Source organism: Struthio camelus, chromosome 1 (genome assembly GCF_040807025.1).
Source record: "Struthio camelus isolate bStrCam1 chromosome 1, bStrCam1.hap1, whole genome shotgun sequence".
Lineage (NCBI taxonomy): Eukaryota > Metazoa > Chordata > Aves > Struthioniformes > Struthionidae > Struthio > Struthio camelus.
In genome coordinates this window covers 2,546,196-2,563,704 of record NC_090942.1, presented here as the reverse complement: position 1 = coordinate 2,563,704, position 17,509 = coordinate 2,546,196, and the positions used below count along the sequence as shown (strand labels likewise).

The following is a 17,509-nucleotide window of genomic DNA, read 5'->3' as shown; positions in this document are numbered from 1 at the left end:
AGCTGAAGAGAAACAGGCTGCCTTCCCCAAAAACACGGGCAGTGTGGACGTTGTGTCCTGAATACTAAGCATTTTACTTTAAAGATCTACTCCTGTTGCACTATACTACTTGGTAGTGTGGCTGTCGTCAGGGCTTAACGGCAGTGTTTTCCACTAGAGTTGCCTAGTTGATCTTTGATGGTTAACACAAAGTGACTCAGTAGTTCTTAGTCTGTTTCTGAATGAGTAGTACTGATAATAAAAAACACAGCCCATTACGGGTGAGTACTCTTTGTAGAGCTTTCCACAGAATAGATGGGAGGGTGTCCTTGCAGTGTGAGTATTCTTCTTCCCAGGAAAGACAGAAATGCATTTTCAGGAGAAATTTGCAGTTTGCTTACTTTTTTCATGCCCGTTTTTTTTCCTCTTCTGCGGAATAAATGAATGCCATCAGTCCCTAAGGATTTTAGTTTGCCACCTTCCACCAGCACTGAGAGAAGGCAAATATATGAATAGTTAAAACCTAAGGAAAATTACTTTGTATCTTACATGGCATCCTGTTCTCCTTCCAATAAAAGGTTGAATATATTAAAGGTGGTGAGCTACTCCTGGCTGCCTTCCCTCCACCTATCAAACTGCTTAAATCTCCTGCAAAGATTTATGTAGAGAAGTGTTTATAGGCAAGCCAGATACAAAAACTGACCCTCATAAATATGAATCCATCATTATTCATAGTGATCTGAGTAGTGTATTGAAGCTGGGAACAATTACATCACTGTTCTTCTCTTTTCTTTTGCCCCTGCACTGTGAAAACAGGTTGCTGCTGTGAATAAATATGATCCTCCTCCAGAAGTTGTTGCTGCAAAAGATCATATGACTCATATTATGTATAGCATGCTGCAGCCCCAAAGGATCTTTGACAGGTACGCTTACCTTCACTTTACGTCTGCTCCTGAAGGTGGCACTCAAGTAAAGCAGAATATGTTGTCATATTTAGAGGGACATTTTTTATGTCCCTCTCCCACCGTTAAATTAATCTAAGGAAGAGTAGGGATTCTGTAGTATGCTGTTAGCAGTCTGAAAATTAAGCAAATCTTGTTTGGTTGAATTGATTATGAAATGAAGTTAGTTGTTCACCTCTAAACTCCGAGACAGATTGCCCACAGCTCCATTTCTTTTAAACAATCTGTTGAAACAGATGGCCATTTGCACCATAAATGGAAGATGCAAAATTTCTATCAATACCCAAAGGCACTTGGAAAAATCTCTAGAGGGAGAAAAGAGCTGTAAAATGTTTCTTCCTATTCTATTTACTCCTTCTCTTAACTCTGTTGGCATCCCATTGTGAACAAAATGGCTTTATTTTGTGGCTTTGGGGCACATTTTGTATTCATAAAGCCAAACTTTCAAGTTTGTATTTAACGAAGTCCAGCTACTTCTGCTTTTGGGACAAGATGATGTTGGCTGTCATTCAAAGCACAGAAGGGAGAGGCAAATCAGTGCTCTTTTTCCAGGATTGCCTCTGTCATACCAGGTGACTTCTCCCTGTTTCATTTCTCATCTATAAAATGGAAATAAGCATACTTCACTGCCCTCCAGATGTGTTACCATACTTGCTTGATGAATGTTTGGAACGTACTTGACGTACTCTGGTGGAAGATGCTATGAAATATACAGGGTCTATTATTACTGCTATCTACAGTGAGTATTGAAATCAGATTTTATGCCCCAGATCCTGTTTTAGCACCATTTTGGACCTCTTAATTCATAACTGAGAAACCTGATTTAAGGTCCATGATTTAGTAATTCAGAAATGTACATTTTTAGAATGTAATTATTGTGAGTCTTGTTTCTGGGCTGGACCACAAAAGATAGGAACCATCTTATTGATGCTGATAGTTCTGAGAATTTTCAACAGCCAATTAAAAAAATGAAAAGTGCAAAAGGAAAATCCAAACAGTTATTTACTGTTTGCAATCGTTTTACCTAAACGTATGGATTTCTTCCAATACAGCCACAGGCCCAGTTCAAATACTTGTTTACTGAATTGTGTATGGCTGTCGCTACTGCTGGAAAGAAACAATTCTGTCTTCTGTCAGAGGTATTGTATACACAAATAGCTGAATATGTAGACCAGCATTTGTGGTACTGACCAAAAGTGTTAATAATGCTTTGAATGTTTGCCCATCCTCAGCTGGAAAAGCACACAACACAGTCATTAATAACTTCTTCCTAATGATAATATGTTGCATTCTTCTGCATTATAAAATGCTTATTGGAACCAGACTGGTATAGTTCATTTGCGTTTATCTTTTCAGATGAGATTATAATTAATTCTTTTTAATAGTATCTCTATTAAAAATCAAACCTGAAAGCAAAACAAAAAAGTTATACTGTTGCATTCTCTGCAGTCAGAAAACATCAGCGTAAAGTTTCTTACGCCATTCCCTCTCTGTGCACTTTATGAGTCTATCTGTAATTACATGGTAACACACCATTGAACAATATTATATATATTTTTCCCTACGATAAATGCGTATGACATTTAAAAAGGTGACTTGATCACAGTTAACTGCTACGTGGGGAGGAGAAATTTAATAACAGAGGGCTCTTCAGTCTGTTGGGCAAATACATGATGAGATTTGGTATCTTGCAACTGAAGATAAATTCATTCAGAGAGAAAATAGGGGGTTTTTTTGTTTTTTTTTTTTTTTAACAATGATGGTAATTAACCAGTGGAACAATTTACCAAAGGTACCAAGAATTCTCCACTACTGGAACATTTTTTAATTACAATATGTTCTAGCAGAACTCCAGGTATCAGATGAGAACTAACTCAGGGAAATCCTGTGGCTGGTGTGATAAAGGGGGTCCAACTAAATGATCACAGTAAGTCCCTTCTGGCCTTGAAATCTATTAATCTTGCACAGCAGTGTATTACTATACTTGCCAAAGGCAAAGAAAGCTGAAAGTTGCACACTAAACGAACCAAGGATGCTATATTTTATAAGATGCTGCTTTAAAGTTGTAGCAAAAGCAAAACTTTTAATTTATCTTTTGAGAAACAGTAAGTGGTGATGTATTGAAAGATGGTATTGTAGGCATGTTTTCCATATTCTTCCAGTGAAACAATAAATCCAAGGAATTTGAGGACACGTAAAAGTCCAAGTATAATCACATCAAGCAATGATATATGTTATGGTTACTGGATATGACACTTCTCTGTAAAAGAAAAGATTATAGAGGGAATTCTGCAATGTGCAAGCATGTAACAGGTTCTGTGCAGCTAGAAGGAATGTATTAAAACTATGTTGAAGATAAGGGTTCTGTCTTCTGAAGCTGGCCTTAAGGTCATTAGTAACAAAGGGCGTGACCTTGAGTAGTAATGAGAACCTTTCTTCTGTCTGGAGAATTTTGAATCGCCAGTCGTTAAACATGTTTCATGGAATTCCTATCTTTAAAATGGTTCATTTATAGTTATGCACTTCTTGTAGTATTCACAACTGTCACTGGTATCTCTTGGGGTCATGTTGTTATTAACTGGTCTTTTTCTAACTACAAATGACAGAAAGTGGAAGTACAGTGTAAATAGTTCAAATAACCACGAGGGGAGGAGGGTATTTCTTAAGTTGAACGATAGGTAACGACCTAATGGATTTAGGTAAGGACTGTAAAAATTTATTTTTACCTTAGCGCCAGTATTTTTAATATATTGTGCTAATATTCCCTAATGTTTTGTAAATGTCACCATCCAGCCCAGTAAGTAAAAAGCCTTAAATCTCTCAAGGGTTTTGCTACTATCTATTTTAAAATAGTCTAACGGATGGAACACTGGACCAAGATTTGGGTTCATTCCACAGTTTAGTAACAGCATGTATATGTAGCCTTGGGCCACTCACCTAATTTATTAGATATTTCTTTTTCTTATTTCTTGAGTGAGGACAGTACTTCTCTATTCCATAGGAGAATTAGGAGGCTAAATTACATTATTATCTTAGTGCTTCTGAAGCATCAAGTCCCATTATATACAGATAATCAAGTAGAAAATAGAGCTGTTTTGCTGACCTGAACCTGAAGTAGGAGTGAAGCCATTACTTTGAACTATTTTTCCTTCATGCTTGAGCTGGATGGTTATCATTACTTCATATGAAGTTAGTGACATTTCTTTTACTTCTCTTATAAACCCTATTTTCTGGAATTTATATTCACCTGTTTTAAATCACATTAAATTGAAGATTAACGCACACAGGATTTTTTTTCCACACTTTAATTTTAAAATTGAGATAAAACTATTTATTAGTTGTTTAAAAAGTGTTTTTGAAATTATTTCAGCTATTTCTGACACGTTATCAAATGGCATAATCTTAAGCTCTAGCTGAGATGTAAAAATGAGTCTAAAGTTACATTCCATTTTTAGATGCCTAAATAAATTATTTGGCTTTCAGAAGTGCAGAAATGCCATTCACTCCAGTATTTACAGGTGGAGTGGAAATTTTGGGATCTAACCGTCTGCTCAGCAGGGAAAAAATTGAGCCTAAGTGAAGCCTTTGTATTTTGGCAGCACTTTGCGTTCTTTTGTTGTAGTGTTACTTGTGTTCAGTGGAGTTTAAGATATTAGTGTCTTTCATTGTATTGAATTGAAGAGTACTTTACAAATGGCTGCCTTGTTTTGGCAAAGCCCTGGAAGTCAGCAAGGTTACACGCAGGAGTGCCTAAAGGTTTGTAGAACTGGGTCCAGGTTCATGCTGTGCTCATTATCCTGATTGTTAAAATATTACCATCTTTGCAATAGAATTGGAAAACTCCTAAACAAATCCTAGCAGCACTGTAACTACAGAGGGAGCTTTAGAAAAGAATATAATTTTGGAGAAGATTATACTACACATAACACTATTCCTTTGGCAGAAGAGTCCCTGGGGTCTTTAACACAGTGTTTTATGCGATTTTTACGTTTAGAGCATATCAAAGAGAGCGCACTCTTCTCCTGACTTGTGTGTGTGCTGTGAACAATGTGAATAGCATGATAGACAGATGAGATTAGTTCAAATGATGATAAAGTCTCTGCAGAGACTTTATTCAAAGTTAGTGAAGACTTCGTTAGTAGCTAATGTAATGGCTCCTTGTTTTCCTTTCTTGTAGCACTTTACCTAGTCTTGATGCTCCCTACCCCATGCTGGTGTTAGTTGGCCCTCTAGCTTGTGGTAAGAGAGAGCTTACTCATAAGATCTGCAGACAGTACAACAATTTCTTCAGATACGGGTAAGTTTACTCCGTAAGTTTAAAAGAACCCAAAGTGATGATCATGGGTAAAATTGCTACTGTGTTTTTTTTTTTTTTTTAAAAGAAGTTAAAAGTTAAAGATGACCAACAAATGTTCATTGCTATGCATTTTATCTGTTCCCAGAGCTAGATTGCTTAAAGTCGTCAAATATCTTCTTTAAAAGAAAAGCCATTTCAGTTATCATGTTCTTTTCAAAGGTGAACAGCAAACAAACACACGTCATTTAGTGCTTCTTTCATTGATCTCTTCTATCTATGCTCCCACATCCCCCTCAACCTAAACATCTGCTTATATATGTATACTTTCTTTTAATTTTTGTAACATATCTGCATCTAAACACATTAACATGCATGTGCAGTTTGCATCCAGAAGCTGGGAAAGGAAGCAAGTGCAATTGCTGGACCATTTTATTATCCTGTGGTTAGTAATATCAAAGCAAGTGGCACATTCCAGACTTCACCTGCTGGGACGACTAATTCTCCCTTTCTGAAAGGCCCAAATTTCCTTTCTGGCTTAGGCTCCCTGTGTATTGGTGTAGTGGGGAGAGACTAGCGCTTTCCAGGAGAGATTCAGCCTTTGTGAATCACTTGCCTGAGCCACCTACCTATTTTCGTTGCTTAGATTGCAAGGCTGGCTTTCTAAGTTAGACCACTGCTACCTGTTGCCTAAAATGAGGTGATACAGGCTGTTCTACTTGTCCACCCATTCCATTCTTCATAATATCTAACTTTAATAAGTACTGTAGTAAACAGCATACAGCACTGGTCTGTAATCCTGTATTCCTGTTATATTGTTTCTCCTCCTTTATATATTTTTTTAGTTATGTGATTATTTGTTCATTTTCTTAATGTTATTTTGGCCATAGTTTCACTTGTATAGATAGCACTTGCCACAGTAGGTCTTGGATCCCTGGATTCATGCCTCTGTATTGAAATAGTAAGTGGTAAGAGAAGGGACCATGGGTGTGTGTACATGTGAGAGTGATCCCTTGGCGCTCTCTAGCTCCACAGGACCTTGGTCTGTCTGTCTGATGTGATGTTTGGTAGTAGCTGTCTTCTCTAACTTAATACTCAACAGTGAAGAAGCCTGCTTGCATTGCTGCGTGCTCTGTGCTTGGATTGTAGCTACCTGTTAGATTAAATCATTAAACTAGCAAGTCGCAAGGACATTTTAACAGAAGAATTGTGAAGGTTATGTAACTGGAAAAATGATTTATGCTCTTTAGAGGAAGTACTGTGTTTTCAAAGACTGGGTTGGAATTACAAACTAATTGAAAACCGGCTGGAATTTTCCGAGCGCTATATGTTTTTTTTTAAGAGCATTGTTTTTATACTGTGTATTTTATTTCCTAAAAGTTTTATGCATGAGGAGGGGGAAAAAAGGGAGAGGAACAGAATCTTAACAGAGCAGAAAATTGCAACCATAAAGCAAAGTTGTATTTTAATTATTCAGTGGAGATTTAACCAATTTTATGGCTTGCACTTTTAAATTTCAAACATTCCACTCATTAAAAATGTATTTCACGCAAGATACCGTAGGAGTTTGAATGTAAACATGGCCTTGCAATTAAGAAAGGTTGCAATGTTTAAAAGTGTTTCAAAAATGAAGTGAAATTGGACCCTCAACCATCTGGTTAGTGCTCAGGAATGACCTTTAAAGCTAGATGCATTCATAATATCTTAAAGAAAATCAGACCTTTGAAGTGCAATTTTACAGAGTCCATGTGTAGCACAGTGTTCTCATTTGCCACAGCTTGCTGACTTTAAAAAAAAAAAAAAAAACCTGGCACCCTCTAATATTGTGATATTTAAGATCTGTCAACCTCTGTGTTATAAAGTAAGCTTCTTAGTTGTTAATAACTCAGCTACCTTAAATAAAAGAACAGAAAAATGTGTATATTTCATCACTGGAAGGTTTTCTTTGGAAAGTCTCAGAAAACAAGAAAAAAAGGAAATCGGCTGTATTGTTAGAAGTCCATCACAACGCCTAGGGAACAGGAGAAAGCATTAAATTAAGTCTTTTCAATGTAGCATCATGAGCGATCAAAAAATTTTTTTTTCATTGTTTTTGGCTTAGAAAGTATTTGATATCTGCAGTGAATATCTCCTTAGGTAACAATGGCAGTGGAGAGGAGAGTAACTGTAGACAAGAATCAAGTCTATCAGTATCGGATTTATCACTAATTACATTGAATGGCCAGTGCTCTAGGCCAGTCCTAGGCTAGCAGTGAAAGTGTGGAAGTTAACTCTCAGGCCCATGCACCAGACGGTACTGACTTAGTATGAAGGGGCTTCTCTTTTGTTCTCTAATCGCCGGTGTGCAGCTTTAATCACTAAACCACATCTCCCTGTCTGGTTCTTACTTGTTGTCTTAAAACGTACTAACAGCTTTAACTAGTACTGTACCAACGTGGTGAGCCTGCTAGGTGGTATATTTTTTGCTGTGTTTTCCAGGACAATCTGACAGAAGTCAAAGAGATAGAATGTTGTCAGTGTGAATCAGTGGGAAAGCTCTGCATGACATTTTTGTTCCTGTTGCCCCACCATTTAAAAATTAAAAACAAAATCAAACCAGAAGCAGTTGGCAAAGTGTCATTTCCTAAGATGGAAGGAACATGAGCCACTGAATACTATAATGCAAAAAGTTGCTACATGTCTTGACTTAGCGGTAGGGGGATTTTTTGTTTGTTTGTGTGTTTTAGTATTTTGTCTTAGTAGAAAGCTCACATATCTGGGGTTTATCCTATGTGGGGGCAGGCAATTGCTTTTCCTGCACTGTATGTCCCTGATTATCTCCCTAATTTCAGGGTAGTTTCCACCTTTACTATTAGGGCTCCATTTAATGATCGTTTTTTATATCTCTTAAACTCACCGTTCAGCCTAACTCCCAGCTTCCTTTTCCGTATTTAAGATTCGTCTTTGTATCACGCCTAAGCTGACAAAACTGGAAAAAAAAATGGTTTCATCATTTCTCTATTACAGGGTGCTGTGACAGCTTCAGTTCAGGCCATCCTGCGTTGGGGAGGGATTTATAGCCAAAACATAGTATTACATTTAAACTTTTTTTTTATATTTATGGGTTAATCTTTCAAATATGCAGCATTAGTGGTATGATTTGCACCTCTTTATACTTCTCATATTTCTTTTCTCCTTGAAAATAAAATGATTTATAGGATTCTCTCCTTCCCCCCTCCTGTTCCATAGCTGCTTCCGTGATTGAAAACAGGTTATTTCTTTATTATACCATATATCTTCCAGTCCCTGTCACACCACCAGGGCAGCTTACTTTGGTGAAGAAAACAGACTTGATTACTATTTCGTTTCTCAAGAAGCATTTGACAAAATGTTGAACATGGTGAGTACTGGACTAGTATCATAGTAGGCCAATTTCCTACAGTCAGAGTGAACTCAACTTCTCTGTCCAGGTCTGATTTCTTTCTTTTTTTTTAAGTTTATGTCAGTGTTTGCATATTTATTCACCCACAGTTATATGGCTTACGTGCATACACGGTAACCACAAATTCCTTGAATATGTGTGCTGTCTTTTCGTGTGTGTGTGTGTGTTCATGTGTATATGCACAGTAAGTGGGCATAATGGTCAGCAGGAATCTTTAAACAATAGCATAATGCAGAAATAAACTTATTTGCATATGCCAATACCTAGTGTGGGTGCAGGGAAGAAAACTCCTTGAAATAGCTGCCATCCCTTTTTTCTCCCCCACCAGTCTTCTAGCAGCCCTGCAGGGAATGCAGTCTTTCAGAGTTTAGCAAATTCACCCTAAAGGCAGTCGGTTTTTCTCTGAAGACAGTGTACCTGCAGCTACTGTTTCTGATGCCTTGTGCTGCCCGCAATAAAATTTTGGCTTGAAAAGGCACGGTAGAGCTCATTTATTTGTCCATATGTAAACAGGGAAGCCCACAGAGTCTTAAGCAACCAATCTGGTTCTTAATGATAACTCTCAATAATCAAATAGTTTAATTTTAAAATAATATTATCTGCTAACTTCTCTCTAGACCTACTACTGGGCATCAAAGTTTCAGCTGTCAAGTTTTAGCGTAGAAATTTCTTGGCCAGTTATACATTCTCCTTGGAGGTGTGTTGCTATCCTCTCTTATCTGTGGCATCTTCTGTTTTGTAAGGAATGACCGTATGGTTTGATGTAATGTCAAAAGAAGGATGCTTGTTTTTTTTTTTTAGATCTCAGTTTCTTTACAGTGTGAGTGGAGAACCAATAAAAGTTGTAACCTGTCAGCAGCTTGTTTTCAAGGCACTGGTGCTTTATTATCCATGAACAATGTACAAGCCCGCACCCTGCAGGCCTGGTTACGTGCTCTTCTCTGAAAATTTTGTGCTCCCATTGGCCTTGTTATCATTGATGATTTAGGCATGGAGAAACTTTGTAGGAACAGAAAGCAAGGAAGTCCAGAGTGATTTTGCTCCTTTAGGAAAGCTCTTTTTGATGAAGTGTTTCCTTTGTCATGATACTCACTGTCTTGAATTTCAGGGGAAATTTATAGCAACCTTTAAATACAGTGGCTATTACTATGGACTTGGAAGAGACACTATTGAATCAATTGCCAGAGAGGGTCTTGCAGCCTGTGTTCACTTAGAAATAGAGGTAAGGATTGCTTATTGCTTAACCATTTTTGAATGAGTCATTCTTTGAGAACTATCCTGAAGAGGGGAAGAATTTGTGTAGTCTGACTAAGGGCTTGTTTCAGCTGCCGAGATACAGGCATTTAGTAATAGAAGAGACGTCCTACAGTGTCCTGCCTGGCCGACAGCTGCTGATCCAGAAGGGTGTGGGTCTCCCTTAGTTCTTGCATCCTACCTGCCAGATGTGGATATCTTGGATGCCCTAGCAGGTATCAAATGGCACTGCGACATAGAAGTTTACCTCTGAACTAACTGTGTGCACTGAATTACTGTCATTGGAGATATAGTTGTTTGGTCAGATGAACTGCACCTTAAACTCCACTGCCTGTATCCAGTAGCGCTCCATTGTCTATAAAGGAAGTGTTGGGTGCTGTTTACATATAGATACCCTCATTTAGATAGATCCTACTGTTGCCTTTTTACAATTTCCTAGCCTTTTCTTGGTCTTTAGTAGTCTCATGTCCCCGCCACATCACCAATATTTTCCATTATGGCTTCCTGACTTTTTCATCCGTGTGCTTTCCACCCATCCTCAACCTTATTTGGGCTATTCTAGAACTGCGCACCTACTAGGCACCCCTAAAAAGATGCCAGGCGTCTTATTTGCTGATGGAGCAATGAAGGATACATGGAGCTCTGAGGCAATGATTTGGGCAGAACTGCTAAAAGTTGCAGTCTCTCTGAGGGATTACTTTGCCTTGTCTGAGATTTGTCAGGTGCACACGTACAGATGGCAAAATCTCAGAAGTCTCGCCTAGGAAACTAGGTCACAAATGAAGTGTCAAAACTCATTCACTGGAATCCCAAAAGAATAAGATTTAACCTTTTAGCTAATTTTCTAATTAAATAATTCTCATTATCTTAAAGGGATCAAGATTTACTAGCTAAGGGTTGAGGTGACAAAAAGGAAAGGTGTGCTTCCTTCCAAACTCTTTCAAAATAAGCTTCATCATTATTAGTTTCCAAAATGAGAGAGACCCTACAGAATGCCCCAAATGTGATGCTTATTGTTGCTTGGTTTTGCTGCGGTCCTTGGGCTCAGCTTTACCTCTGTAGGATTATTACAAGTTCACAGATCCTGTTACGCTCCTAGATGGTGGGGGGAGAAGGAGGGGATTAACAGAGATAAGAAGGGAACGTGGGAGACTAGTGCTACCTTAGGACCCTGAGTTGTACGTTTGTAGTTAGGGGGAATGACCAAGGAAATAGAAGCAAAAATTGATGATCAGTTTCATTACTTTTAGGTTGATTATATTCGTGAAAATGATTATCGAAAAACTAGTTACCGGTTAAAAGCCTTAAGTGTCGCTAAGCAGCTTTAGTCCCATTTGCCCCAGATAAATGTGCACCCATTTATTGGCTTGCATATAAAGGTACAAGTAACTGAATAGCAGCATGTCAGCGCTAAAAAGGTTAGTAGCTTCTTGCCCAGATGGTCAGCAGTTTAGTGGTGGAATCCTGCTCTTGAGTGCCTGTTACTTGACTGATATTAAACAGCAATTCAATAACTTAATCTCTCTGCAGTTCCATTTCCTCTTTTTCCTCTGTCTTGCCAGAGCTGTGAATCATCCCCAGTCTCCACGGATTGCAGTAGGTTTTGAGTTTGTTTGTTTGCCAGACAGATCCTAAATTTACAAGGGAAAACAAATAGAAGATGAAATATGATGGAGTGGGATGCCTTTTAAAGCTGTGAATTCTTCAGAAAGTAGATATGTTATGAAATAATTTAGGAGAAAGAACTTACTGGAACTTCATGTCGATTCATAAGGAGATTAACTCCGCCATTTGGGTAGCGACCGTAGCTTTAACTGGGTATTACTGAAGCTACTGTCATGGACAGACATCTAAGAACTTTCTTTGTTGCAGAAGGTTCAAGATCACATAGTAATTATGCACAGTCTTGTTTGGCTGTGCATTCTGCTAGCAGATGAGAAACAATAATGGTGAATTATGTATCTGAATAAAAGTTATCCAAGTCCATTATCTTCTAGTAAGCTCATAACAAATGTGATTTAGCACTATTAAAAGAAATTTTAATTATGGTCCTTGGGCTGAGACAAAAAATTTAGAGCTGTTCATTCCTTTTAATCTAGAGTATATCTTTCACTGGTAAAGGAGACTGATACAAATTTTAACAGTCAAATTTGGCTGAGTCTGTGCTTGCTGTTAATGAAGTTGCTATGATTCCCACACGCAGTATGTACTGGAGCAAGCAGGTATGACACTTGCAGTGCTTTCCCTTTGCTTCTGTAGCTGTCAATACCTACATAGCAGTTGAAGGAGCTACATGTTCAAACCAGGCCTGTAGTGGCAGAGCGGCTAACGTGTCTCATTATGCTTCCAGAAATGTCTGTAACAGCTTGCCTCCTTCCAAAGACCATTCTCTAATGCACTTGTCACCAGTTATCCAGTCATTTAACCAGCGGGATCAAAGGACGTAGCATGTAATGCTAATCTCTTCTTTTCTATAACCACATGCCGTTACCTATAGAAAGGGAGACGCTTTGGCTATGTTTACTAGATGGGAGTCTTCACCTCAAGTAGTCCTTTGAGTCTTGATCTCATATGGAAATAGAGAAAACTCACCTTTTGCCTCTGCCTCCCCCCCCCCCCCCAATATCTCTTTGATTTCAAACTGCATTCTCCTATTCTTCATTTTAAGGTCACTTTCTGTATTCTCCCATTATTTAATACTAGACAGCCACTCACTCTATTGTCTCTGTGTAAAAAAAATGTATTGTGCATACCAGAAGCCCTCTGTATCTCTTCCTTTCTTCTCCGCCCCACTCATCCTAAACTGCTTAGGTACTACTTCCCGTTCCTATCTAGTTCTGGGACATACACATCATTTGTTACGTTGTTTCAACGGGCAGAAACTGAACCACAGGAAGTTCCACCTGAACCTGAGAAAAAACTTCTTCACTGTGAGGGGCACAGAGCATTGGACCAGGTTGCCCAGAGAGGTAGTGGAGTCTCCTTCGCTGGAGATATGCAAAACCCGTCTGGATGTGATCCTGGGCAATATGCTCTAGAGGACCCTGCTTGAGCAGGGAGGTTGGACGAGATGATCTCCAGAGGTCCCTTCCAACCTAAACGATTCTGTGATTCTGTGATTCTTGATCACAGAAGGGAGTCATTCGTGGTGCAACTTGAGATGAAGAAGTTGTTATTAGGGTGGAATGTATTGGGGCTGCCTTCTGCTAGTTGTCTGATCTCTGAATGATTACACGCCTAGCTGAAAGTAGATGGTCATGTAGCCAGATACCAAGCTTTCAATGCCCCAAATTTTCCCTTTTGGTTTTCACCAAAATGAATAGGGTTTTCCCCAGAATTGCACAGGAAAAAAAGCCAGTAAGTGTTCAGCCAATTAATGCTTTTTGCATGATTTTGTTTGTATCTGACTATATTTTAGAATTACGCTGGAGAGCCGCAGTTCTATGGATGCGACTGTCAGTTCTGATTAAGTAATGAACAGTGCTCAGTTTTCACACATTAGTTACTCCGTGTTCCTACCCACTCAGGTCCTGTAGTGAAGAAGGCATATGATGCCTCTCAGCGAAATTGGAGTAAGCTGTTTAGTACAGTGTATTATATTTGATGCTATTCCGTTACATGCATAGCAGATTCATCAAAGTATGAGCTGGTTGAAAGGAGAGCTATCAGAAATTCGAGCTTGGTGCCATTACCTGCGTCACTTAATCTGCTGCACTGCAACTCCCGTTCAAGATAGCTTCCTGCTGATAAAAATGGTTCGAGCTAAGATGGCTGACTGCAATGTAGCAGATGAAGAATGCTCACATCATGTCTCTGCTGGGGAGCTGTGGTTATACCAGTACTGGGAGGGGGTAACATTGCAAGCTGCTCCAGGAAAATAACATATGTCTGTATTTCAATGAAGTTGCTCACTTCCACTCAAAAATTTACCAGTTGAGAAGAAAATTCCCGATTTGTTCGTATTGAAAAGCTAAGGGCCGGAGTGGTGATGTAGGTAAGTTATATTATGTGCCAGTCAGTGAAGGGCTGTAATAGTACAAGAGCGTGACTCGTTGATATGCACAGGTTATCATGTGGTAGAAGAGATGGCAAAGAAGGAGAAGCAGTTAACTGGTGGATGTGTGAAGTATCATGCTTTAAATCACTATGGAATTTGACTGAGAGGATTTCTTTAAAGGTGTACTTAGAATTAAGTTGTTCTATTTTTATACAAAGCTTTCCACATGTTGACTTCAGGGTCCTTCACCTTGAACCTGGCTCCTGTGTAAACTTGATGCCAGATTTTGAAAAGTGTAGACTTGGATTCAGGTTTCCAATACTGCTTTTGCAGTGATTTATGATAAATACAGAGTTGTCCCGAACACAGCTACATGTTCGATAAGCACTCACTTTCAGGAACAAAAAACTTGTGTTTTCTGTTTAATTTTAAAGGGCGTTCGTAGTTTGAAAAACACCTACTTTGAACCTAGATATATGCTGTTAATACCAATGAACAAAGAAAAATATGAGGGGCATCTGCGGAGAAAGGGATTGTTCAGCAGGGCAGAGATTGATGAGGCAGTCTCCCGAGTGGACATGTACATCAAAATAAATCAAGATTTTCCAGGATACTTTGATGCAGTAATTAACACAGGTGAGTTAATGTCTTTCATACTAGAAATCTGAATTCTCATGTCACAGCAAGAGATAGACTGAAACTGCTATGCAAACAAAGCCACTGGTAAACATTAAACTAAGGATGTGGCATGGCATGATACTCAGCATAAAAGTTTAAACTACACCCTAATTGATTTGCCCTGTTAATTTTTGTCCGGGAAACCAAAAGCTCTGGCGATCTGTCAGGACTGAATTACTCTGCTGGGCTCGAGTTGTGTCTGGAGTCCCCCTAGAAAGTGAACCAAATGTTGAACTCATCAGCACGCTGTTTAAGTATTGTCTCTTATGAAAATGTTAAACCGGTGTTCCGTGATCTGTCCTAACTGTTGGTTACTGAGCAGAGTTCAGAGGGTTTTGTGGTCTAACAGACCCAAATGTCTTGGGGCAGGATGGGCTTTTTTTCGTTTGTTAAACTGACAGCTGATGCACAGCCTGGGAATCTCTGTGTAATGGAGAGGCTTCTGCAAAGATGTTCTTTGTAGGACTCTCCTGCTTAGTAATTTGCTCAGTCGCCCAGCCTAAAATAAGGAATGAGTGATTAGTCAAGATTTCATTAAAATAAACATTTACTTCCCTTTTTTTTTTTTTTTTTTAAGAAATTGAGGATAGAAGATAGTGGAGAGGAATCATTTTTCAGAAGATCATTCTTTGTTTGCCCTTTTGTGGAGGTGGTTTTGCGGTTCACCACTTGTGGTGGTGAAATATATTTCATAGGGGTGTGAAGTACAGTATTTCTACTTATTGTCAAGGGTATATGGCACTTACAATTTTAATGTTGTCTTAAACAAATAAAATACAGTAAACCAAGTTGTAGAAGGGGAATGTTTAGGATGAATGCAGAAACTTAGAACTGAATTGAGTCTCAGATTATTTTCCTGAATCCGCTATTCATGAAGACGAGGATTGTACTCCCAAAGAGATGAGCTGGATGAGTTAAGAAGGTATTTCTGTCTCAAGCTTCTGTGTTTCTATAACTTTGTACTGATGAAAGCTTGTTCTTTTGTTATATGTCCTTTCTCTGCACCATGAAATGCATATCCCTTCCCGCAGATGAATTGGATGAGGCATTCACAGAGCTGAGCTTCCTCATAAAGGAGTACCTGGGTCTGGAGCCACCTGCAGTTTTTGATAGCATTCAGGACTTGAATAGCAAAACAGTAACAGGTACTGTTTCTGAGCACATGCTACTGCCTTTATCAGTACAATGTTCCTACTTGTTTGTTAGAAGGCTTAAAATCTGTGAGTGGTGCAACCTGCAAGACTGCTTGTCTCTGAAAACTGTGTACTTGCCTATAATGGGTCTCCTGGGCTGTTTCTACCCTGGGACCCGAGTCTTTAATGGAGCTCTTTCCAGAGGCTTTACATTGCTGTGTGCCCCAAGGCAATAATGTACAGAAAAGTGCATTGCATGACTCTTCTGAGGACCCTCTTGGGCTCAGGATCTCCCACTCGTTAGGGATGAATCACAATCCAGATGAGAGTCCCTGGCTGAGAGGTTTGTGCCCATCCAACTGTTGAGCAACAAGAACTGGGCATAGCATTGAAAGCTTACTTTTCTCTCTCCCCTGCAGACAGCCAAAGGCATAAAGAGGTATATGAAAACTAGGATAGTAAGAGGAGTGAAGACAACTTGTAAACTGACTCCAAGTGCTTCTTGGCCCCCTGTGATTGTCCTGACGGTTACCTGTTTGGCTACAGCTGTGCCAGGACACTATTGCTGGCTTAGGTTCACCTCCCCATGTGTCTTGCTTGGGGCATACCCTGTCATTCTTTGTGGTGCGGCAAGTCGAGCTGCTTTCTGAATGTAAACTGCCTGTGCTTTGGAGTTCTGGGAAGGTGCTGGAAGGCTTCTAGCACTTGAATGACTAAGGCTGGAGCTTTATGATCACTTTAGGCTAATCCAGGTCCATGCTCCTGCAAAAAGTTGTCACGCCCTACTTACCTCTCCTGCCTGTGCATTCCTACCCTCTTTGCTCAGATTCCTCTGGTTGTGTAATCATGTATAATCTGGATCAGGGAACGATTCCAAATGAAAAGTAACCCAGCAAAAAAAAAATCAAAAAAAGAAGAAAAGCAAAAAATATCATTTGCAGACAGATCCGTTCCCTGATCAGACTCGTCATATAGCTATATAATTGGCTCGAGGAAGGAGGAGTGAGGGGCAAGAGATGCATGGTTGCTTATGGAGGAAGAAAGTAAGCTATCCTTGTCAGAGGCAGCACAGCTAGATTGGTTTAAAGTACTTGTGAGAATTCAGCTGTAAGCATTATATTTATTCCAAACAGGGCAGGTTACCAGCTGGGATGAAAGCAGAATGTGGTCTCTGGTATACTGGGGAAAAGAAATAAGAAGCAGATATTACAGTAGTAAGATGTTGCACAACACGGACTAACACGAAGTTCATTTATAGGAGCTCTCTCTTCTGACTCCAAGAGCCTCCGTGGTTTATGGCTGTCTTGGTTAGATCCATTGCAACGGGGGGGTAATTAGTTTCCTACATAGCAAAGAGCCAATATTCGTGACCTTCTGCATGACTCAGAAGGCTGCAAATAAAGTAGCTGAAGGGAGGGCACAAATGTCTCAAAGCGCTAATGAAGGATAGTGTAAAATTCATCACTTCATCATTTCAAGTAATTTTGTATCCTGAAAGAATTAATAAATGCTGATTTCCCAATGGAGAAGAAAAAGCTTCTACACATATTGTGGCATCTCAGTGCTGCAGCAATGGGGACCTTTCTGAAGTTTCTTATTTAATCTTAATCTACGTAGATTTTATTTTCATTTCGAGAGCTTGCATGTTTGTTTGAAATAGAGATGAAAGGATTTTGGAAAAGAAGACTTCTTTGCCTTATTTACTATAATCTTGTTACTTGTTTGTCTTAAAACCCCTGGAGACATTTTGTCCCTAGAGGCAAAGACAGTCACCAAACCCTAACTAGATTA

General features: G+C 39.2%; 1 protein-coding gene across 6 annotated transcripts in view; it reads left to right on the top strand.

Moving 5' to 3' along the window:
• LRGUK (leucine rich repeats and guanylate kinase domain containing) overlaps positions 1 to 17,509 on the top strand; it is a 54,048-nt gene that overhangs the window by 16,508 nt on the left and 20,031 nt on the right. For all 6 annotated transcript variants that reach the window (XM_068952988.1, XM_068952897.1, XM_068952809.1 and 3 more), the window contains 6 exons: positions 796 to 902; positions 5,119 to 5,238; positions 8,518 to 8,614; positions 9,765 to 9,878; positions 14,342 to 14,543; positions 15,617 to 15,730. In XM_068952988.1, coding sequence (XP_068809089.1) covers positions 796 to 902; positions 5,119 to 5,238; positions 8,518 to 8,614; positions 9,765 to 9,878; positions 14,342 to 14,543; positions 15,617 to 15,730 — 754 coding nt within the window. The remainder of the gene's footprint in view (positions 1 to 795; positions 903 to 5,118; positions 5,239 to 8,517; positions 8,615 to 9,764; positions 9,879 to 14,341; positions 14,544 to 15,616; positions 15,731 to 17,509) is intronic.